This window comes from Sciurus vulgaris (genome assembly GCF_902686455.1).
Source record: "Sciurus vulgaris genome assembly, chromosome: 11".
Classification (NCBI taxonomy): domain Eukaryota; kingdom Metazoa; phylum Chordata; class Mammalia; order Rodentia; family Sciuridae; genus Sciurus; species Sciurus vulgaris.
Genome location: NC_136472.1, coordinates 9626228 through 9649140, shown reverse-complemented (window position 1 = coordinate 9649140; position 22913 = coordinate 9626228). Strand labels below are relative to the sequence as shown.

The following is a 22913-nucleotide window of genomic DNA, read 5'->3' as shown; positions in this document are numbered from 1 at the left end:
CCACAGGAGCTACGGGAGCGGGTGCTGAGGGGAAAATACCGTATTCCGTTCTACATGTCCACGGACTGTGAAAACCTGCTTAAGAAATTTCTCATTCTTAACCCCAGCAAGAGAGGCACTTTAGAGGTGAGCAGCCTTCAGCACCAACTGGCCACAAGTCCTGGGGTCCCCATGTTCACCTCAGAGGTTGACTGAGCTTTTGCCCCTCTGCCCTTGTCCCTTCCCTTTGCTCCACAGCAAATCATGAAAGATCGATGGATGAATGTGGGGCATGAAGATGATGAGCTGAAGCCTTACGTGGAGCCACTCCCCGACTACAAGGACCCCCGGCGCACAGGTGAGGCTGCTGTTGGCCCAGGAGGTCGGAGCTGCCTAGGGTCAAGGCCAGCCTTAACTGCTGTTCCCCATGCAGAGTTGATGGTGTCCATGGGTTACACGCGGGAAGAGATCCAGGACTCTCTTGTGGGCCAGAGGTACAACGAGGTGATGGCCACCTACCTGCTCCTGGGCTATAAGAGCTCTGAGGTGCGTGTTCCCCACCCCGCTCCCTGTCCTGGCCACCCTTGCTCCCCTGCCTTGAACACGCATCTATAGCAGAAGCCTGTGTCCAGCAGGTAGGCCCTCTGCTGACTGGCGTGAAGCCTTGGCTGCTCAGGTCTTGCACTGATCTCCCCAGAGCAGGAAGCAGTAAGGAAGCTGAGCAGCCTGGGCTCAGGGCTGGGCTCCCTAGGGATGAGTTGAGCTGGCTACTCTGCATTGATCAAAATGCGCCTCGGTCGTCTTGACTGGCAGTTCTGTGTTGAGCCAGACCTCTTTGTGTCTCTCCGTGTGTGTGTGTGTCTCTCTGTCTAATGGAAGTTTTAGTCTGTGTGTTGCCTCTTCCTGGCGTTTGCATCTGGACATGTGTTTCCATGTGCACGTGTGTCTGTCCTCCTGACTGTGAATCTGGAGGCCTTATGATTGGTACTGCCCACTGGGGTTGGGTGGTCATCTTTGAGTGCCCACATGCTCTCAGAGCTTCCCACTCTGCTTTCTCTGGGGGCCGGTGGCCCCCTCTCCGTTCTCACTTTGACCTTCTTAAGTGGTGTTGGTGACACTTGCTGTGGACCTAGATTGCTTTCTGGCTGGGTGGCCAGGGGGCTGGTGTCTGAGCCTCAGTGTGCGTTCTTGTGAATGTTCGTGTCTCAGTGTGTGGCCATGGTATCCCTCCCCGGAGATGGGTGTCTTCTGTGGAGAGTGTCTTTGGCTTTGTGTGCCCTCGTCTGTATCAGGGCGTGTCTGTCTCCAGGGGAGAGAGTACTTTTAGATGCATGTTAGTTTCCTGGGGTGAGGTCTCTGAGTCTGCAGTGGATGTCTGGCAGGGCAGAAGGGTATGTGAGAGGGATCTCTGCGTGACTCCTGCCCTCAGTGCCACGTTTTGTTCTTACAGCTGGAAGGTGATACCATCACCTTGAAACCACGGCCTTCAGCTGATCTGACCAATAGCAGTGCCCCCTCCCCGTCCCACAAGGTACAGCGCAGCGTCTCAGCCAACCCCAAGCAGCGGCGCTTCAGTGACCAGGGTATGTGCCTTTGAGAGTCACAGGTGGGGACCACCCCTCTCCATAGCATCACAGGTTGCAATGGCTTCAGGCGGTAGTTGAGTTTCAGTCCTGGTTCAGCCACTTCGGGGTAGCACAGCCACAGGCAGGTCACTAGCTTTCCTTCCCCTCTGTGAAACCGGGATTCCCCGGTAGGAGAGTGCCGTGCTTGGGGTGGGTCTTCAGCGGGCAGGGCCCTAACCTCATCCGTCACACTCTGGCCCCCAGCTGGTCCTGCCATTCCCACCTCTAATTCCTACAAGAAGACGCAGAGTAACAATGCGGAAAATAAGCGGCCTGAAGAGGACCGGGAGGCAGGGCGGAAGGCCAGCAGCACCGCCAAAGTGCCTGCCAGCCCCCTGCCAGGACTGGAGAGGAAGAAGACCACCCCCACCCCCTCCACGGTGAGCCATGGGTCCCACCCAGCCCCAGGCCCCCTTCCTGCCCTCTGCCCTGCCTGCGTGGGGCCTGGGCCCTGCCCCTTACCCCAGAAGTGCAGAATCCTTTTCACACCTGCGCAGAGGACGAAGAGAAGCCTGCCTGTCCCCTGGGAAGAGCCTGGTAGAGAACACAGGGCTTCCTGTGAGACCGCTCTTACCCTTCATTCCCCACAGAATAGCGTCCTCTCCACCAGCACAAACCGAAGCAGGAACTCCCCACTTTTGGAGAGGGCCAGCCTTGGCCAGGCCTCCATCCAGAACGGCAAAGACAGGTGAGTGGCTGTCGGCCTGCCGCACTCCCGGGAGCCACCGTGAGAGGTGGCCGGCGCGCGGTGCCTGTCAGTAGCACCACCGCCTGACCCCCAGAGCACTACCTGCTCCCTGGAGTCTTGTCCTGGCTCTGTTCTGTCTGGCCTCCGCCTTCCCCTCCTGCTCCACGCCACCACCCTGTCCTCTGACTGCTCCTGTCGTCCTGCAAGAGTCGGAGTCCATGGTCATCACAGTGGCTTTCTTGCTTCTTGACTGTGGCCAGGCCTGGAGCTGCCCTCCTCTAGGTACCCAAGGCTTTGTCTCGGGGCCCCAGCGCAGGACAGACCAGGAGATGCCCATCTGAGGGGGTCTGCCTCGAGGGGGCCTCCAGCTGTGCCCTGAGAGCAGAGCTCCCCGCCTTGACCGATAGCTTTCCACAGTGTCTCAGGGTCCTGGCTCCCCCCTTCTGAGCGTGATGAAGTTCTCCCCTTAGCAACACCTGCTCTTCTGTAGAAGGAACAGCCTTGTTCTTAAAGTTCCTAGGCCAGAGGCGGTGGCCTCCCTTACTCCCTCTTCCCAGGCTCTGGCCTCCCTTGCTGCTTCTCACCCTGCCTCCACTTCCCATCCTCTCACCCTCAGCTCTCACTCGCCTCTGGTTGCTGCTCCCAGGCCTGAACTGCATCCTGCTGATGCTCCCAGCTCTGGCCCTGCCCTCGCTTCCTAACCAGGCTCCTACCTCACCCACCCCCTAACCCGGGCCTCTCCGCTGCTTTTGTCTCCTAGCCTAACCATGCCAGGGTCCCGGGCCTCCACGGCTTCTGCTTCTGCCGCAGTCTCTGCGGCCCGGCCCCGCCAGCACCAGAAATCCATGTCGGCCTCCGTGCACCCCAACAAGGCCTCTGGGCTGCCCCCCACGGAGAATAACTGTGAGGTGCCGCGGCCCAGGCAAGTGTGCTGGGGCGGCTGGTGCACCTGCTGCCCTCAGCCTCCCTACCCCGTAACCCCAGCCATCTCTTCTTCCCACCTGGGGGGCCTGCTCTGTTCTTGTCATTTAACCACAAGAAATGGCTCTGTCCCCTGTAACCAGGAAGTGAAGGGCACAAAACAATGCCATTAATGTCCCTCTGTTCCTCCAGTGCTCCCTCTCAGAACAGGTATGCAGGAAGCTGTCTGAAACTCCAAAGGGAAGCCTTTTCTGTTCTGAACCTTCCTGGATTTCCTCAGGGTCCTCAGTCCTTGAGTCAGTTCCCATAGTCCCCTGGAGGGTCCACGGAGCCAGTCGTGTCCATCCTGTATTGTTCTCACACGGGTCCTTCCTTGTCTCCCTTCCTTCATTCCCGAATCATCTCCGCCTCCACAGGACTCCTCACCGCTGTCCTCAGTGGTCACACCCTTCCTTCTGTGTCCTCGTGACGGCTGCCTCTGCCCTAGCATCCTCCCTCCCTGTCCCACTGCAGGGCCTTCCAGGTGCTTACTGCTGTGTGACTTCTTTGTACTGACATGTTCCCTCGGCCCCACCTCTTTTCCTGCAGCACAGCCCCCCAGCGTGTCCCTGTTGCCTCCCCCTCCGCTCACAACATCAGCAGCAGCGGTGGAGCCCCAGACCGAACTAATTTCCCCCGGGGTGTGTCCAGTCGAAGCACCTTCCATGCTGGACAGCTCCGACAGGTGCGGGACCAGCAGAATTTGCCCTACGGTGTGACCCCAGCCTCTCCCTCTGGCCATAGCCAGGGCCGGCGGGGGGCCTCCGGGAGCATCTTCAGCAAGTTCACCTCCAAGTTCGTCCGCAGGTGAGCAGGGAGCTTAGTGTGGCAGAGAGGCTGGGGCCAGGCCTTGCCCTGGGATGGGGGTGGAAATAACCAGAACTGGGATTGGGTCCTCGGGTTAGAAGAGGCCTCGGGAAGCCTCAAAAATCGGGTCATTGTCAATACTTTATGTGCCCAGACCCGTCCTCTTAGGCCTCCCCCCATTCCTCTCAGGCACCCCTCATACTGTGGCCCCAAGCAGATGGGCAATGCCGCCTCCTCTCTAGGGGAGTGTGAACTCAGATGCTAAAATAAAAGCCCCCCTCTTCTCTCCTGGGTTCCCATGGAAACTTATATTTGGTGACGCAGCTGCAAAGTCATGAGGCGTGAGCCAGGCTGAGCTGACAAGGAAATTTTTCCTGGTCTCTCAACTTGCCCCTTCGACCTCCTTCCCCCCACACATTGGTGGTGTCTGGCTGCTGCCATGTTCCTCTGGGGGTTCCCAGAGTGAAGCCCACAGTGCAATAGCTGGCAAGGGCCTGCAGTGGCCTCCTCTGCAGCCCTGGCCCCGACACCTGCCTGTGGTGGGCCCAGCTCACACCTGAGCCCCCGACCATCTCAGGGGCAGCTCGAGGGGCATCCAGCCTCTTGGGGTGTTCTCTGTCCCATCCCCCTCCCCCACTTTGGGGCTACAGCTCAGGGAGCAGCAGGGGCTTTGGGAGAGGTGGCCTGCCTGCCCTGCCTCCTGGGTCACTCACTCCACTGGGCTGGAGCAGCCGAAGCTCCTGCCCTGCCCAAGCCGCGGGGTGCAAGTGGAAGGACTGCAGAGGGTGGGAGCAGACCTGATGTCCAGGATTCTAGTCTCGCTGAGCGGCTCTTCCGAAACCGGGGTGACCCTTGCACCTGGGAAGCCCACTCCCCCCGCTTATCCACATACCGTCTTGTTGGTTTTTTTTTTTTTTTTTTATTTCTTTTTTTATTTTGTCTTTTTTTGTTTGTTTTTTTAGAAATCTGTCTTTCAGGTTTGCCAGAAGGTAGGCGTTGAGCCCACTGTGTGTGTGCGTGTGTGTGTGTGTGTGTGTCCTGTGTCTGTCCTGCCTCCGTCACTAAGCCCCCCTTCTCTCCTCTCCATCTGCTGACCTGCTCTGTTTGGCCCTCCTCTCTGCCATCTTAAAGGGATGAAGACTGCTCTGACTAGGCCTCAGCCCCAGGCCACCCTCCCTGCCCCCTTCAGACAGGCAGGGCTTAGGACACAGGGCCCCTCGGAGGCCACTTTGGACCCCCAGGGCAAATGGTTTTGAAAGTAAGGGGCCTTCCATGGGCCACAGGTATACCTTTCCTCAAGCAAGAGGAGACCTTTTCAGGGATTCTCCCTTTAAGATTGTCTCCTTGCCTACCCCAGGTTTTGGTCCCAAGCATTGGGTTCCTTCTCTGGCCCTTCCCCTGTCGTATGCATGCGCTACAAGGAGGCTCCACTGGGGTGCAAATGCATCTGGGATGGCATCTCCTTTGGGGTCTCTTGGACTTGCTGAACTTGAGGGCTGTGTGACCTCTTTCCCCCTGGCCTACCTGATGGCAAGACTTTTGAGGTACTACAGGGACACTGGGGTCCCTAGACTCAAGTCTGATTCTGCCAGACCCAGGGAGCCTTTGCCTCACGAATGGGGCGCAGCACCCCCTTCTGGCAGCTCCTGCAGAACCAGCCCGGCCCACCCTGCTGGGCACACTGCCTCCCGCAGCGTCCGCTGACTCAAGCCTTCTCTCCTCCGGGCTGCTTCCTCCACACGTGTCCTGTGCCTGCCAAAGAGCCAGGAGCTGATAATCTCGGACAGGGGCCATTCCGCCTCCAATCCCTGACGGGACATCAGGAGAGCCACCCTCACTTGGGGCCAGGATCCTGGCTCTTTGAGTCCTGGCCTTAACCTCCTCTGCGGCCCTGGGTGAGCCAGATACCAAGCTGCAAACCAAGACCAGGTTGGGACACTGGGTCACCTGGTAGCCACATTGGTACCCTAGCAAGGGAGAAACGGGACAGACGGGGTCCTCAGGCCTTCCCCATTCCCTGTTCCTCCCCACCCAGCTCCCTGCATGGCTGGCCAGGCCCGCTCTGCAGGAGCCTGTGGTGAGCAGCTAGGGCTCCTTCTGCCACAGTGCGCGGTTGGCCTCCGGTGTCTGTGTCTTCGTGTCCCTTCTACGTGTGCTGCTGCCGCTCGCTCCCTCCCCAGCTCTTCCTCCTTCCTGCCTCCTCTCCCCAGTCTCCCAGCTCCAGGCGCCCACCTTTCAGGCAGGAGCTGGAGAAGCCGCTCAGCGGGGCCAGACCTTTTCCCCACCTCCCAATACCTCCCAACACCTCCCAACACCTCCCGAGGTGTCTGCCTGGCCTTGAGCCCCCTCCTGTATGAGCAGCCAGCCTGGCAGGCCAATCGTAGGGGACTTTCAAGTGCACGGAGCTGCGGCCTCTCCAGTTGGCCGCAGCACCTGCCACACAGTTTGGTCTTGGCACTTTGAGCCTCTGGAAGAGGCTTCCGCATACCCCCAGCCCCTTCCTCCAGGAAGACTTTGTTCTGAGACCTGGTAAATTGGTATGAAGGGCCCGCTCCCAGCCCCTCCCCGGTAGAGCATGAGCCAGGCAGTGGCCGAGGGTTAGCCTTTCCTGCTGGCCAGGCGCACCTGGGCCTGCACAGCCTTGCCCGCTGCCCCCAGCAGAGGCTCCTCCCAGCACGCCTACCTCTCTGGGAGTGTGGGGAGGGACCGGCCCATGTGCTGGGCTCCCTGTTGGAAAGGGACAGTTGAGCTGCCAGTGTGAGGTGCTGCAGAGCCATGTTGGCCTGCAAGTGACGGGCAAGTGGCCTTTGTGCTTGGTCCTGCCCACCCACTGGTGGCATCTCCCCAGACCCACCCTCACCTGGGTCTGCAGCGGCAGAAGGAGCGAGAGATCCCAGCACTAAACTCTCCCTCGCTCTGTTTTTTGAGGAACCTGAATGAACCTGAAAGCAAAGACCGGGTGGAGACGCTCAGGTGAGAGGGCCGGAGCCAGCACTGGCCCTGCCCAGGCCACCGGGCTTGCCACAAGCCTCCTGCTCCTCTTCCTTCCGCCTCTTGGCCCTTTCTCCGGTGGTTCTGCCCTGTCCGCACCCTCGTGGGGCCTCCCTTTCCTCACAGACATTCCCTTTCCCAGGCCCCCCGCAGTGGTTGTGGGTCTTTCTCAGATCCTAGTATGTTCCGGAAGTCAGAACCTTGGGTCGGGCGGTTGGGGCTCTAGGTCCTGCCCCTTGACTGCCTTCGCTGCTGCCTTGGCCTCTCTGGAGGGACGGTCTGTGCCACATGCCACTGAACGCACTCACTCCTTGTGTAGCCCGCCCCTCTTCAGAGAAAAAGACTGTAACCGCATGGAACCGGCACCCACCCCACCCGCCTGGCTTCTCTCACCCCTACCCTCTACCCTGAGAGACCAAGGGCCAGAGGACTGCCCCAGCTCTCTCCTGGGCTGCCCCTGCCTCTCACCCTGGGCTGCCCCTGGACCTTCAGCTTGCTGCTCTATGCTCCCTCCCGCTCTCCTCCCTGGTCTCGGCCTGTCTGCCAGGGGCGCTCCTGTGGGTGGGGTGCCTCGGGCGCATCTGATGCCCCTCTGCCCTCTCCGCAGACCCCACGTGGTAGGCAGCGGAGGCAATGACAAAGAGAAGGAGGAGTTTCGGGAGGCGAAGCCTCGCTCACTGCGCTTCACGTGGAGCATGAAGACCACGAGCTCCATGGAGCCCAACGAGATGATGCGGGAGATCCGCAAGGTGCTGGACGCCAACAGCTGCCAGAGCGAGCTGCACGAGAAGTACATGCTGCTGTGCATGCACGGCACGCCGGGCCACGAGGACTTCGTGCAGTGGGAGATGGAGGTGTGCAAACTGCCGCGGCTCTCTCTCAACGGCGTCCGGTTTAAGCGGATATCGGGCACCTCCATGGCCTTCAAAAACATTGCCTCCAAAATAGCCAACGAGCTGAAGCTTTAACAGGCTGCCAGGAGGGGGGCAGCAGAGGCTGGCCAGCCGGACTGGGCTGCTGGGGCCTGCCCTGGGCCCCACCTGGGCGAGACTGCAGCAATGGATTGGCGTGTCTCCCCTGCTGGCACTTGTCCCCTCCCTGGCCCTTCTTGGTTTTTTCTTCCACATTTGTGGGGGATGGGAGGCGTTTCTTCCCGTCCCACATTCGCCCTGCCCAGAGATCCCTCCTTCCCCTCTCCCCCCTCAGGAGGCAAGGGAGGGGGAGGGGAGGGGGGGCAGGGCTCCCCCTCGGTACTGCGGTTGCACAGAGTATTTCGCCTAAACCAAGAAATTTTTTATTACCAAAAAGAAAAAAGAAAAAAAAAAAAAATCCCAGCAGCCACCTTTCCTCCCTGCCCCATTGGGACAGTTGAGACTGGATCTGTGGGGTTTCCCGGGAGGGTGGCCCAGGGCTGGAACACTCTCAGGCAAGAGTGGTGGAGTTCCCTGGCAGGCCCTCCGCCAGGCCCACTTTGGGCTTCTCCCCTCTCCTCCCCTCCTTACCCTCCAAGCGAACCACCAGAGGTGGCCTTCCCCTGCCCTCAGGCCCCCGGGCTGTAGGCCTGGGCAGCTGGGGGCTGGGCGGGGGTGCTGCACAGCCCCGGAGAGGGCAGGGCCGTGGCGGGCGGCGGTGGCCCAAGCCCCCCTCCACACTGTATCCTCTGCCCCCTCCCCAGAGCTGGGCATTCCTTCCACAAGCTGCTGTGGGGACGTTTGTTCCCCTCCTCAAAAGTCTGTGCCATCTTCTCCCACCCCTCCCGGTAGGAGGAGGGCTGACCCAGGGCTGGGAGAGGGGAGGGGACTGCAGGGCAGATGGGCACCTGGGCCCCCAGGGGGCCGCTTGGGCTGCTCATCTCCCTGACAGGGACGCCGGGCTTCTCCGTTCTGGGAGAGCCTTTGTCTGAAAGCACAGCCCCTCGCCATCCCCCCTCCCCACCGCGTCCCCGTCGTTGGCATTAATCTGGGCACCAGCTCGCTCCATAGCAGTGAGTCCCCGCACCACTCTCATCTCGGCCTTGCCTTCTTCTTCCTGACACTGTCGCCCCTCCTCTCAGGAGACTGCCCAGGGCCCCCATGGCCGCCTGGCGGAAGGCTGGATTGGGCGGCAGGGCCGGGAGCGTCTGCCCTCCGTGGGGTGGGGACAGACCAGCGAAGTGACCCCCGCTTGCTAACCTCCTCGGCCAGTGTGGGAGTGGGTGGCGGTGGGCGCTTGGCTGGTGGTGGCCACTGCATCCCTTAATTTATTTCTCTGCTGTTTCAGTTCTTGAGAAAAGGGGGGAGGGAGTCGGACAGGCCGCCCCTGCCCTCACCTGAGTTGTACATTTTTTGTGATGGGTTTTATTTTTTATTTTATTATTTTATTATTATTATTATTTTGATTTATGATGACTCCACCCCTGTTCATCACCCCCACTCCCAGGCCAGGCTCAGCAACATGTCAGAGCCCTTGAGTCCCAGGAAGGGGCCTCGCCAACCTCAGCCCTCTGGCCCCATGCTCCGACTGCGGCTCCCGCTCAGACCAAGGGCTCCCCCTCCCTTCCTCCTGCCCTACGGAACAGCCCGGGTGCTCCAAGGGGGCCGGGAGGGCATGGCTTGGCTCCCAAAGGGGGTGGGGGCCAGGGGCACCCAGGCAAGGTGGCCCCTTCCCACCTAGCCCCTTCCTCCCACCCAGCCCTGCACTTAGTTTCTCCTCTGGATCAAACACGTAATAAAGAGAATGTTTGGAATCTGAGCTGCCTCCTCCTGTTTCTTCTCCCAGCTGGGCAGGGACCCAGTCCCCAGGGGCAAGATGTGGCCCAAGCCTGCCTGCCTGCCCGCCTTACAGGAGAACTGATTCTCATCTGGGCCTGGGGAGAGGCCAGTGCTGGGTGGGCCAGCTCCCTCCCACCCTCGGGGCATGGAGGAAAAAGGCCTGGCCAACTTATAAGTCTGTATTCATTTATTTTTTAAAAAACATTCAAAAATAAACCCATGTCTCCGTAAGTTCCCAGCCCCCTTTCCCCAAGCCCTAGGGAGGATGGGTGACGTGGGCACCCTCAGGGCATTCCCACCTGGCCCCTCAGAAAGGGACTCCTTCAGGCCTCTGCCACGCCGCGGGAACTTCCCTGCCCACCTCCCCCCACCCCTCCCACCTCACCCCAGACTTATTGCTAAAAGGAGGGAGAGGGGAATGAGGACAGCCAACACCCCAAACTGTCCTACCCTGCCCGCCCCCGCTAAGGTCACTACCCCAACACAACAGGCAGGCTCCCAGGCCAAGCCCTGGCAGAGGAAGAGGCAGCCGTCCCAGCCAGGAGCAGAGTCCTCAGCCCCAGCCCGCGACTGGGCTGCCAGGACACACGCAGACCCACAGGTCTGGGCCGTGCCAACTGGCAGCTCTGGGTCTTTGAAAGATCTGGCGAGAGCTCTAGTCCCTTCTGTCCTCAGTGATGCCGGAGATGCCCGATGTTCAGGAGCCCGAGGGTGGTCGAGGACCCCAAGGCTCAGAGTGAGGGTGCTGGAGGTTCCAGAGGGGCTCCAATCAGGGTAGGTGGGGGCTGAGGGCCGGGGCGGGCACTGTGGCGGGAGGCAGGCAAGGCTGGGCGGATGAGAGGTGGCGGGGGCTGATTGGGAGCCAGCCGGGGCTGCAGGAAGCGGCCCTGCTGCAGTGGGGGTGGCTGGCGAAGCAGAGTGGGAGCAGTGGGCAGAGGTGGCCTCAGCAGCGGGGGAGGCTGGGACAGCGAGGAGGGCAGCGGAGGAGGTGGCGGCGCAGGGGGTACCGATCGGGGCACCGATGTCGAGACAGATGTGATCTGGACCTGAGGGAAGAGGAAATGAGAGGGGTGCAGGCGCTTGCCCCAGGCCACCTCGGCACCGGGCACCTTTCCTCTCCCGAGGGCTCGGCTCCCTTCTCACCTCATCATCCTCCTCTAGGGCTGGGGCTGGCAAGGGAGCCCCTCTCCCAGCCTGCTCCGCGGGGACCGGGGCTCCAGGGGCCCCGTCCTGCTCGGCCTCCCACTCCTGCAGCACCTCCTCCAGATTGAAGCGGCGCCGATAGCTCACAAAGAAGGTCTTCACCTGGGTCAAAGTCTTGTTCCCAATCACCTCGGCAATAGCCCCAAAGTCTTTGCCATATCTACGGATGGCTGCAAGGGTTGAGAGAGCAGCAAGTGTCAACGTCCCTCAGAGCTAGCTACTTCCCTGCCCCTTCCCCTCTGCCCTCGGCTCTGGAAGGTGAGAGGTCCTCTGTTCTCCCCCACAGTCTAACCCACCTTGCACAGCCAACAGCTGCTCATCTGTCGTCCACCGGGAGTTGAACTTGGTATTGGCCTGGAGAACAAGGAATATGATTTTTTTTTTTTTTGGTACTGGGGCTTTAATCCAGGGGCACTTTGCCACAGCTCAACATCCCCAGCCCCTACCCACTTTTTTTGGTACCAGAGATTGAGCCAAGGGGTGCTTAACCACTGAGCCATGCCCCCCATTCTTTTATTTTGAGACAAGGCTCTTGCTAAGCTGCTGAGGCTGGCCTCGAACTTGTGATCCTCCTGCCTCAGCCTCCTGAGTCACTGGGATTCCAGGCATGTGCCACCAAGCCCAGCAAGGAGCATAATCTTGTTTTTAAATGTTATTGTATTTTTTATGCCTTTATTTATTTACTTCTACATGGTGCTGAGGATCAAACCCAGTGCCTCACACTTGCTATGCACGTGCTCTACCACGGAGCTACAACCTGTACAGCCCCAAGGAATATAATCTTTATAAAGTAAAAAAATATGGAAACAGGGGCTGGAGTTGTAGCTGAGTGGTAGAGCACTTGCCTCACAAGGATGAAGCACTGGGTTCAATCCTCAGCACCACAAAAATATATAAATAAATAAATAAATAAATAAATAAATAAATGTGCTGTGTCCATCTAACACTAAAATCATTAAAAAAAAAATAATAAGGAAAACAGAAGCCCTGCACCCCCTTGTCAACATCCCTTTCCGTTCTGCCTCCAGAGAGAACCCCCTTTCCCATCCAATCTTGAGGAGTAGCCTCACCTCAGGGGGGCGGAGCGGGTCAATGCCACCCTCCAGGGCTTGGCGGAGGCTGCTGTTGGCCTGCTTCATGCTCTGCACCTGAGAGGGCCAGGAGGGAGGGACATCTAGCCCTCTGTCCCAGGGAGGTCCCCATTCCTGACTCACCTGGGCCCTACTCTGCAGTCAGTCCCACTTCCCCCCACAAAGAGCTCAGCCACCGCTGTCCAGTCCAGCCTATCAGAACTGCTCAGCAGGGCCGATGCTGACTCTCTGGTTTGCCAACCACGTTTTAAAGACCCAGAAAAGAACACCGAGTTATCCTGCATCCCAGAGGATGGGGCCGAGACAGGTCCGACAGCTGCGCCATCTCGCCTACATCTCCGCTAGCCCCAAAACCTAGCTCCCAGGAGCGGCTGGCCCCCTCTCCTCCAGTCCCCACCTGGCGCTTAAGGGAGATGAGCTGGGAGTCAAGACCCCGGAGCGTGAGGCTGGCAAGGTCTGGGCTCCCCGACACCGCAGTCAGGCCCTCAGGACTCAGGTACATGCCCTTGGGGGGGCGTCGCCGGGTCCGTAGCGGGTGGTGGCGGTACTGAGACACCTGAACCTCCTTCTTGCCAGGGCCTGGGCGCGTATTCAGGGGCCGAGAGGGCAGAGGCTGCATAGAGGAGAGAGAGCAGGCAGTGCAGAGCCGGAGGGGAGGCAGGGGGCAGGTGGGGCCACAGCGGCTGGGGACCTCACCTCTCTCTTGGGGTCTCCAGCATCTGGCTCTCCCTCACTCACAGCTCCTCGTCCCTCCTCAAGCTCATCACTGGGGACACAGGAGACAGGCAGGGAATGAGGCAGGGGCCCAGGAAGTCTGTCTGCCCCACCCTGCATTCACCCAGGCCCCACCTGTCTTCTTTGTCCTTCCGGCCACCCAGCCGCCGTGCCTGTCTGTCCATCACACTGGTTCGGCTGCGGGTCTTCTTCCAAGAATAGTAATACTTCACCAGGCTGGGAATTAGCTTGTCAGGAAGCTGCAGGGCAAGGCCAGAGGTGAACGCCCACCTGAGGCTCTGGACCCCAGGAGAGCTGATGGGAGTGGAGGGCTGGGCAACACCGTGGGCAGGGGAGGCCTTACCATCTGCTGGATCCGCTGGAAGCACTTGCCATGGAAGCCGAAGGCCTGCTCAAACAGCACCTTATCCTCCACCGTCCACTCGTCAGGGAAAGGGGTGAAGTTGGCCAGGTCGGCCAGTGACTTCTCCACATCGTGTTTATGCCACAGGAGCATGCCCAGTGCCTGGCCCAGGACAAGGGGCAACTCAGGCTGCAATGCCCAGCACTGTCCCATCCTGCCCCCACTCCACAGGGGCCAGGCTCACCTGCTCAATATTGTAGCCGTGCTTCTCCTTGGCCATGGCGATGTACTTGTCAACTGCAAGGGGGGGCACAGTTCCTAACCCAGGCCTGTCCAGAGAGGGGAGGGGTACCCCACTCTGGAGCGAGGACCTGAAGCTGAGCCCCAGGGCAGGGGCAGCACCCTCAGTTCAGCCTCTAGTTCGCTTCTCCCTTGCTTTTTGGGACTGGGGTCTCCCTACGTTGCCCAGGCTGGCCTCAAGCTCCTGGGGCTTCAGCCACCTTCCTGCCTCAGCTTCCCAAGTAGGTAGGACTGCGGGCACAGGCCACAGCACCTGGCTCTCTGCCTCAATCCAAGCCGCCCCCTCCCAGGGCTGAGGCTGGCCAGGGGCCTGCCCTACTCACGCTTGGCATCTGACACGCAGTGGTTGGGTGACCACACCAACATGCCCTTCAGCTCCTTGTTGCTGTAGCGAGCTGGGCTCTCTGAAAGGGCCAAGAGGGAAGACACTCAGGTCAGCCTGGTGGCTCGAGCCTGGACCCAAGGCCAGGGGGCAGCAGGAGAGTGGGGCCTGAGAGGTGAGGCCCAGAAGGGAAGGAGGAGCAGAGACCCAGACAGGAAAGCAGAGCAGGAAAACTAACCATGCCATGGGGCCACCCACCCCCGCCCGCCTGTCCTGAGCCAGCCCAGGGCTCCCCAGGTGGGGCTGCAGGCCCCTCCCTCCGCCGCCTGTCCTGCCACTCACCAGGCTTGCACTCGGGAATTACGGCCTGGTAATTGGTTCCAACTCGGATCATGCTGTCTGTGGAGCCAGGGGAGGCAGTGAGGACTCCAGGGAGGGAGGGCGGGCAGGAGGATGTGGCGGGGGAGGTGGCTGGGCTGGAGTTCTCCTTCCTGACCATCCAGGGCCCCCACCTTCCGGGACGCTCACTTTTCCCTGATCTCCCCCGAGTTGACCTCAGCCAGAGGACTGGGAAAGAGACCCTGCCTAGTCATGGCCGTGTGGGGTGGGGAGGGTGCAAGGAGTTCCCCAGCCCGGGCCAAGCAGAGTGCTTTGTTCCGGCAGGGGGTGGGGGCTTGGAGGGCAGACCCTAGACCTGGACCGCAGCCCTGCAAGAAACGCAAGGCTCCTCCCCACCACATGAGCCGCACAGCTCCCTGTGGAGGTGTCTTTCCGGCCCTTGCCCCAGCCAGACCTCAGTCCCCTGCAAGGTGGCAAAGGATGAGGGACCCAATCTGTGGAAGGGAGGCACGCCTAGGTCCCTCTGTGCGTGAGGGCGGGGCTGGGCGGACAGGACTACCTCCATGGCAGTGAGGGGCCCAGCCTCCAGATTCCCTGTGCCGGCAGCCCCAGGCTTGAGGGAGAAGCAAGGCAGAGGCTCCAACCCAGGAGGACAGGAACCATCACCATAACAGACTCCTTGGCCTGCGACTCTTCTCCCTCCCCCACTTCGCAGCCCCTGGGCCAGTGCGCCTTTAACCCCAGGCCGCCGGGCTCACCGTGCGAGTGCTCCTCCTCGCTGCTGTCATCCTCTGAGTGCGGCTGTCCGCCGTTGGGTGCCGTCTTGGCCCGGCTGCGGGACAGGATCCCGGAGCCCGCACTCGGCTTCTCCATCACCGAGGGCATTACCCCGCACGGCTGCCCCGGGGGGCGCGGGAGCCTTCGGAGAGAGACGGTGGTTACCGCGCTCGCCTCGAGTGCGGTGCCCGGCCCGGCCTGGAGAGGTCGCCACTGAGGCTACAAGAGGCAGGAGGTCAGCGTGGCTAGGGTCCGGCGGGTCGGGAGCCCAAGAGGCAGCCCCAGCGCTCCCCGCGACCCCCGCGGGCGAGGGCGTCAGAAAAGTTTGTGCAGAAGTGGGGTACGCGGGGGACGGGCGCAAGGTCCGGCGCGGCTGAGGCACGCTTGCTCTGCGCGCCCCTCGGGGTTGAGGCTCCCCCGGAGAAGTCGGGGAGCCCTGCCCTCGGGGCGCCCGCAGCCCAGCCGCCCGCCTGCCCACGCCGTTCACCCGGCGAGTGCTGCAGCGTAATTTACGTCCCCCGCGGGCTCCGCGCCTCTCGGCTGCGCCAGGGATGCCCCAGTCCCGGGGTTGGGACCCCTGCCCCGACCAGAACCCCAGCCCGCGACGGCAGCCGGCGGGGCCGCGGCGGTGGCGGGACGGCGCGCACGGCGCGCGGCGCTGGGGCAGAGTTGCCGGGAGGCGGGCGGAGCGCAGCCGCGGGCGCCGCCTCGCACCCTCCCCGGCGCGCTCGCTCTCCCCGCCGCGCTCGCGCTGCTGCTCTCTCGCCCGCTCTCCGCCGCCGCTCGCTCCTCGCGCACACAATGAAGCTGCTGGCAGGGAAGTAGTGCCGGCTGCGGCCTCAGCACCCCTCCCCCAGCCGATGCCTCCGCCAGCTGAACATCTGGCCCTGGGGTGGGAGGGAGGGCCCGGGGGCGGGGCCTGGGGGCCGGGGCTAGACCTCCGGGGGTGGGGTCAGACCAGGGTGGGGAGCGAGTCCCTCGTTGGGGCCCTCTCCTCTCCCTGGGCCCCCGGACTCGCTCCTGGGGGAGATCCCACTGCCCCCCAGGAGTAGCCGGGGGTCAGCCCCACCCACGCGCTCACCGGCCCCCCACACCAGTGGGCTCGGGTTACTGCCGCCTGCCCCGGGGGCCCAGAGGCCGCCTGCCCGCCCGGGTGGAGCCCAGCTTTTCCTTCCATTTCCCTTCCTGCCAAGGAACTCCCCGCCCCCCCTTCCGCAGGGGGGACCCCCCTTCATGCGCCCTTGGGGGCCAGAGCGGATGGGAGGCCGGACAGGCGAGGAATAAATTCCTCTTGGAGCTACTGGGCCAGAGCCTGGCTTCTGGTGGATCTGTGGGTCCCCAGGGGTAACCCCAATTCCCTTTAACTACTGCAGTCTGCACCCCAAGACAGTGGCATCAAGGGCTGAGGGATAGGAGTGGGAGGCCAAGGGGACGGTTTGGAGTCCTGAGGGAGAGAGGGGTGGGTCTCCTCCCCACTGGGTTCACTGTCACCCCAGCTGGAAGCAGCATCCCCCTCCCCCCGGACAAGCACGGGCAGAGTGACAGACAGGGAAGCGGGTAGGGAGGCACAGACGGAGATGGGGGAGGGGGTGGGCAGAGACTTTCAAAGCCAGACCCAGCCACCCTGCCAGGCACACAAAGAGCCAGCACACACACCGGCGGCGGCTCCGAGACTGCGAGCTGCGCCCGAGCCCGTCCCCGCCGCCCAGGGCACGTGCTGCAGCGCACACAGGCCGAAGCCCCCGCCCGCCGCCCCTCCCACCCGGAGCCTGGGACTCCTGGACACGCCTTCACCCGGTCACACCCCGGTGTGCCCAGACCGAGTCGAGCCTGCACTCGCGCCCTCCTCTCCCTTCCCTTCCTCGGCCACTCTGTAATCAGATTCCTAAATTTAGAAGCAGCCCAGGGCTCGGCCAGGGATCCCTGCCCCCACCCGCTGCCTGTGGCCGACCGGCCTGGGTCCTGCCGTAGGGCCACGACCTGGCTGGGGCCGCCTGTTCCTAAGGGGCTCCTTGAGAAGTCAGGCGCGACCCCACCCGGCTGCTGCGCTATCCGCTGTCGGGGCACCTGGGGCCACCCAGCCAGCAGCCACGTTGCCCGCCACACCTCGGGCCAGGGCCATGGGGCCTTTTTCCTCCTCTTAAATCATGGATTGGGCACCAAGCCTCAGGGTGGGGAGGTCTGGACAAAGGAGGAGAATGAATGGACCAAAGACTGGTCGGAGCTCAGAGGCCTGCTCCAAGATGAAAAGTCTTTCCACACTGACCCTCCTGAGTGGCAGGGTGCCATCCCTGCCCGCAGCACCTCCACCCTTAGGGAGGCTGTCACTTTGTCCCGTTCTGCCTGGCAGGCAACCATGCTGTGCACCGCCCTCTCCTACCAAGGCATCTTTCTGCCTGCCCGCTGGGGCCCATTAGGCAGGGCCTCAGTTGGCTCCCCCATCCCCCTCCCTGCCTCTAAGAACTCAGACCAGGGTCCTGGGCCCAGCAACCCCAGCCCCACCCTAGACCTCGGCATCTAGCTTATTCCTTCCACCCCCTCCAGGGATGCCCAAGGTTGGCCTCCCTCTGCAGGGATCCCCAGCCACTGACTGCCCTCCAAACTCAGACCGCCCCCGACCTGGAGGACCGAATTCTGTTTTCACTTCTCTTTAGGGCCAAAGGAAGACCCTGCTCTGGAGGTGGGGGCAGGGAAGAAAGGTTTATTCCTTGGGGTGGGGGTCGGGTCCCCAGGCCCTGTGAAGTGAGGTTTCAAAGAGATAAGACAAGACACAAGAGGGGCATGGTAGGAGTTGGGGGCCGCTGTGGGGGCCACAGTGTCCAGGGAGGAGGTGCATCCCAGTGAGCAACCTCCCCCCAAGGGGCAAGGGCGCCCAGTGGGGTTAGAAAGGGGAGGAAGAGGCCCAGCCCTCCCCACCTGCTGCAGCCGCCCCCTCCCCAGATGGCCCCCTCTTTTGTGCGAAGGCACACAAAGGACAAGGGGCCCTGGCCGGCCTGGCCATCTGCTCCCAGCAGCCTGAAGGCTCTTAAAGAGACAGCACCCCCTCCCTTCCGCCCTGGGGCTATGGAGTGCCGCCGTGCCACAGGACTGGGTCACAGCAATACCCCAGATCCCACCCATCTTTCCCTAGTGCCCCAAGTTCCCACTTCAGGAATTATCCTCCCCAGGGCCTGGGGTGCAGAGGTGCCACGTGGCCAGAAACATGGGGTGTGGGAGGGAGAGGAGAGGCAGCCCAGGGACCAGCCCCTCCTCTCCTCCAGCCTGAGGCAGCGGAAGAGGCCAGAGCAGCCTGGTCGCCTGGCGTGTCAGCCTGGCGTGAGAACAGCAATCCCTCACCTCCCTGAGGCTACCTGCAAGCTGGGCGAGGAGAGCCGCAGGTCTCCCTGGAAAGCCCTACCCCCCATTTCACTGAGGCTCTCTGCTCATCCTTCAGCCGAGAAGAGGGATGACAGTGCCTTCTCTTTGAGAGCCGCAGGCCAGGACGCTGGCTGCCTCTCGGCTAGCTAGCAGGGTGCTCTTCAGATGAGGAGACTGAGGCTTTCTCTGACCCCCACAGGCCTCTGCCTAGAGCCTTCCTCCCTTTTCCGAAGGCCCCTTACCCCTCAGGTCCCCAGAGAAGTTATCCCTGGCCTGGTCAAAAGCACAGTTCAGGGACACAATCGTCGGTGACTGTGTGATGGCACCACCGAGCTCATGCTGTGTTCTCAGCCTGACATACAGTAGGCACGCGGCATTTGTTGAGGGAACCGAGTCAGGAGCCCACAGAGCCTTCCTCTCCACCGCCTGCCAGGCATCTCCCCTCCTCCCTCAAGGTGAGGCAGAGGGGACAAAGGTCACACAGGGATGCTGGGAAAGGAAAGGAGGGTGACCTTGGGTGAGCCACCCAGCCCCCCCTCCCAAAGGCGGGGGCAGCTCCAGCCAATCCCAAACCCGCCAGCCCTGCCAGACAGACTGGGACTGTCCCCAGTGAGGCAGTCCGCTGTGGTGTAGTGCCTGGGACCCTCGCCAGGCCCTCAGTGGCCACAGCCAAGGGGCTAAACTTGGAGAGAGAGGCGGGCAGTCATGCCTGGGGTGAAGGAGGGAGGGTGATAGGACCTGGGTGGGAATCTGGCTGAGATGTCTATCGTGGAGGCTGAGAGTGGGGGGAGGTGAAGCCGCAGAAATGGAGGCCTTGACTGTGGGGAGGAGAACGGGGAGCCCCGCCGCCCTGCCTCCATGCTGCCCAGACAGGAATTGGTCCCTCCTCGCCCTCACACCCACTGGGACCCCTAACTGTGTGGCCCAGGGCGCTGCCCTCGCATTTCTGGGCCCTCCTGGTGATGCCCTGGCATCCCAGCCAGCTCTACCCGAGTCCCTTGTGAAAAGACAGAGCTGAGCGAGGTAGCGGGCTGGTGCTTGGGGGAAGGCCAGAGCCAAAGCCGGCATGAGGTCGGCAAGCAGACCCCAAGCTTCCTCACACCCACGCTGAGGAAATCTGACTCCCCTCCCCGAGCCAAGCAGGAACTGGGAGGACGGGTCAACAAGACCTCAGGTGACAGTGACAGTGACCTCCTGGGCGCCATGAGGGAGCAGCTGCATGACCCAGGAGATGGCTCTGTTTCTCCCTCCGTTTCTTTGAAAGTGGTAAAGGGGGTCTCTACCCCTCACCTGGGCAACACCTGCGCCCTCTGGTGGTGGCAGCATGGACCAGCGGGGTCCCACCTTCGCCTGGGCACAAATATCTTCCCAGGAAGGCTGAGCCTGGCACCCTGAGGAGCCCAAATTCCTGGGATGAGTACCTGGGCCATGGTCTCCCCAGAGCCACGGGAGTCACTGAGGTTTAGATCCATCCTCACCAAGGCTGCTTCAGACCATGGTCCCCTCAGGGCCATCAAGAACCTCCCAGAACAGTCACATACAGCAGAGACCCCTAGAAACATGCAGTAGAGACATAGGAACAAAGGCAGACCGAGGAGCTCAGATCTAGGGTGAGTTCCAGCTCACTTACTGTGTGGCCTTAGTACAGGCACTTGGCCTCTCTGAGCCCCAGTCCCTCCATCTCTTAAAGGGAATGGCAATCCTGATCTCATCAATCAGTAGGAGAATTCAATGATGGAATTCAGTTAAGAACATCCATTGAACTGGGCACAGTGGCGCACACCGGAGACTGAGGCAGGAGCCAATCTCAGCAACTTAGAGAAATTCAGTGGACTTAGAGAAATCCTAAGCAACTTAGTGAGACCCTGTCTCAAAATGAAAAATAAACAAGGCCGAGGATGTAACTCAGTGGTTAAGTGCCCCAGTATGGAAAAAAAAATATATATATATATATCAATGCTGGTTTCCTTCTGAAGCTTGGGTCCCTTCTTGAGCACCCTGGCATGGCCCTTTCTGCACATGGTTTGCATACCCTATAGACCAGCTCAAGGTCATTCCTATATTGGATTCCTGGGTCCAACCTCTAACCTCTGGGCAAGAAGCTCCTCCATGACATCAGACAATTGACATCTTTAGACTTGCCAACAGCTCTAGATTCCTGCCCCAGTCTGATCCTTCCAATCCTTTATGCACACATAGCTAAAAAGTTTTTTGTTTTCTTTTTTGTACTAGGGATTGAACCCAGGAATGTTTTACCACCGAGCTACATCCCCAGCACTTTTTTATTTTTTATTTTGAGAAAGGGTCTTGCCAAACTGCCTGAACTTGCCGTCCACCTGCCTCAGCCCTCCTGAGTTGCGTAGGGGGATTGCAGGCATGTGCCACTGCACCAGGTGCTGAATACAGATTCTTTTTTTTTTTTTTTTTTTTTACAGGGAGGTACCGGGGATTGAATTCAGGGGCGCTCAACCACTGAGCCATATTCCCAGCCCTATTTTGTATTTTATTTAGAGACAGGGTCTCACTGATTTGCTTAGCGCCTCGCTGTTGCTGAGGCTGGCTTCGAACCTCTGATCCTCCTGCCTCAGCCTCCTGGGATTACAGGCGGGCACCAGCGCGCCCAGCCTGAATGCGGATACTTAAATACAAATACTGCTTCGATTGTGTCCCACTCTTGCTTAGTAACCTTCCATGGTTCCCCATTTCCTTCCAGGCTAAGCCCTCCTCTCCCAGTCCAGGACTTAAGGTTTTCTAGCCTGCGTCTGAGCCAACCAAACAGGTCTGCTCACCATCCACTGAGCCCCACCTGATGCCCCAGAAGGCTCCACCCACCCTGCAAATCCTGGCCCCGCCCACCCATCTGCCGGCCCCATGCCCAGCCCTCAGCACTGCTGGATCCTGCAAGTGAGCTCTGCTCCCCTCGCCCCTCCGCTCCTCCCCATAGTCCTCCTCCACTACCCCAGCCTCTGTGCGACTCTTAGCATAGGACCTTACCTCTCACTTCCAGGGAGAACTGTGGCCATCTGGAAAGAGCCCCCTCCAGGGCTACCCCAGCACCCACAGATCCCGTTCCTGCCCTCTCCTGCTAGTGTGGATGCACCTCTCCCTGCTTGCCTGATCTCACTCCCGGACTCCACGTACCCCCACCTGGCCACCCCGCCGTGGCTTGATCCCTATCGACCTCTCCCTCAGGATTGTCTCCCCCTGAGCACGGAAAGCTGTTGCCACCATGTCCCACCCCAAATACATCCTGGCTGCTGCCCTACCTGCGCCTCTTCACCCCAGCGGCCCCTTTCAGCTAGAGCTGCTGCTGGCTTTAAAAAAAAAAAAAAAAGAAAAGAAAAGAAAGAAAGAAAAAACATCTTTTTCCCAAATTGGGCTTCTGGAGTTTCACACCCTCCATCCTTGTCCTCACCTCCCACTCGCTTCCCAACCCCCTGCAGTGCCACTTCAGCCTGCACCACTCCACAGCGAGTGTCCCTGCCAAGGTCACAAGCATTCTAAATCCACAGGCCCTTCTGTGGGTATGGTGCCACTCGGCCTCGGGCCAGGGCTGGACAGAGGGCCACCTCCTCTGGCCACCAGCTCTTCACAGGCTCCCACCCTGGGAGCTTTCTATTAATTCTTTGGGGTCTTTCCAAGATCTTCAACTGTGGACTGTGGACACCCCCAACCTCCAGGTCCCCACAGCCGATCAACTGCCTTCTGGACCCAGGTTTTGCTTGTTAACTCTCAGATCTGTTCAAAAGTGACCTCAGAATCTTTAAGGTCACATGATCAGCAGGCACCCTCCTTCCTGCCAAGACTCAAAGGAGGAACTTGGAATTGCCCTCCATCCTTCCCTCCTCTTTACTCCCAGACCCATCCGTCAAATCCCTGTCGCTGTGGCTCCCCCACTGCTGCTCCCCAGCCTCATCCCATTGGGTTTTTGTTTGGTTTGGGCTTTGCAGTACCAGGAATTTTAAAAGCCTTGGTGCTACATCCCCAGCCCTTTTCGTCTGCTTATGTAGTTTATTTTTCTGGCACTAGGGATTGAATTTAAGGGTGCTCCACCGCTAAACTACATCTTAAGTTCGAGTTATTGATTGTTTGTTTGTTTGTTTAACAAGTTTCAGAGGCTGGCCTTGAACTTGCAATCCTCCTGCCTCAGCCTCCTGAGTAGCTGGGATTACAGGCATGCATCACTGAGCAAGGTTTATCATCCCAGTATTGAAAGAGCCAGGTCCCAACTGGCCTCCCTGCCTCCTCTAATCTGTTCTTTATTCAACAGTCAAATCAGCCACTCTGATCAAGTCAGTCCTCTGTGTCTCATTATCCTTGGATTACGTTCAAGTTCAAACTCCTTATCTCCTTCTTCAAAGTTCGCTCCCTTAATGTTCACGAGCTCTTTCCTGTTCAGGGATCCTTGTGGTGCTGTGGGCTTGATCCCACCTCCATGGCCCTAGACACCATGATTGGTTCAGAAGTGGCCTAGGGACCTGAACTGGCCCAATCAGCTTGCTGCAAATGTGGGACAAAGACCAGGAAGCACAGGAGCTCTGCCTGCTGTCTCTGATCTTCAACAAAAGCCAACACTGCAGAGGGTAACTTGAAAAGATGGGAGAAGGCCACCTGCAATCCCAGCAGCTCTGGAGACTGAGGCAGGA

The 22913-nt window shown here is 60.4% G+C and overlaps 2 protein-coding genes across 14 annotated transcripts in view; one reads left to right on the top strand and one right to left on the bottom strand.

Moving 5' to 3' along the window:
* MARK2 (microtubule affinity regulating kinase 2) overlaps positions 1-9780 on the top strand; it is a 59179-nt gene extending 49399 nt beyond the window's left edge. For 4 of the 10 annotated variants that reach the window (XM_079102144.1, XM_079102146.1, XM_079102150.1 and 1 more), the window contains exons 9-19: positions 7-126; positions 238-337; positions 413-525; positions 1430-1562; positions 1809-1984; positions 2195-2292; positions 3053-3214; positions 3802-4059; positions 5022-5048; positions 6988-7032; positions 7658-9780. In XM_079102144.1, the coding sequence (XP_078958270.1) occupies positions 7-126; positions 238-337; positions 413-525; positions 1430-1562; positions 1809-1984; positions 2195-2292; positions 3053-3214; positions 3802-4059; positions 5022-5048; positions 6988-7032; positions 7658-8018 (1593 nt within the window). In that variant the 3' untranslated portion in view covers positions 8019-9780. The other 6 variants (XM_079102148.1, XM_079102151.1, XM_079102147.1 and 3 more) reach the window with 6 other exon arrangements.
* Positions 9781-10401: 621 nt separating this feature from the next.
* Positions 10402-18704, bottom strand: RCOR2 (REST corepressor 2). Of its 4 annotated transcripts, none has more exons than XM_079102192.1 (13): positions 18510-18704; positions 14892-15129; positions 14137-14193; positions 13796-13876; positions 13417-13469; positions 13173-13334; positions 12944-13068; positions 12791-12860; positions 12492-12707; positions 12074-12151; positions 11300-11357; positions 10944-11173; positions 10402-10846 (listed from the first exon to the last, which is right to left on the bottom strand). In XM_079102192.1, the coding sequence occupies exons 2-13, from the start codon at positions 15016-15018 to the stop codon at positions 10532-10534; spliced, it is 1572 nt and encodes a 523-aa protein (XP_078958318.1). In that variant the 5' UTR covers positions 15019-15129; positions 18510-18704; the 3' UTR covers positions 10402-10531. The 4 variants fall into 4 exon arrangements, with proteins under 4 accessions (XP_078958318.1, XP_078958320.1, XP_078958317.1 ...); XM_079102194.1 differs by having other exon boundaries at positions 14892-15052; XM_079102191.1 differs by lacking the exon at positions 18510-18704 and adding an exon at positions 15398-15758.
* Between the last annotated feature and the right edge of the window lie 4209 nt (positions 18705-22913).

Bases quoted from the DNA above. Each gene is read 5' to 3' on its own strand.
- RCOR2 (XM_079102192.1), bottom strand. From the start codon at position 15,018: ATGCCCTCGGTGATGGAGAAGCCGAGTGCGGGCTCCGGGATCCTGTCC. The intron at 13,069-13,172 runs GTAAGGCCTCCC...CTTGCCCTGCAG, and splicing joins TCCAGCGGATCCAGCAGATG to CTTCCTGACAAGCTAATTCC. The intron at 11,174-11,299 runs GTGGGTTAGACT...CAACCCTTGCAG, and splicing joins GCAGCTGTTGGCTGTGCAAG to CCATCCGTAGATATGGCAAA.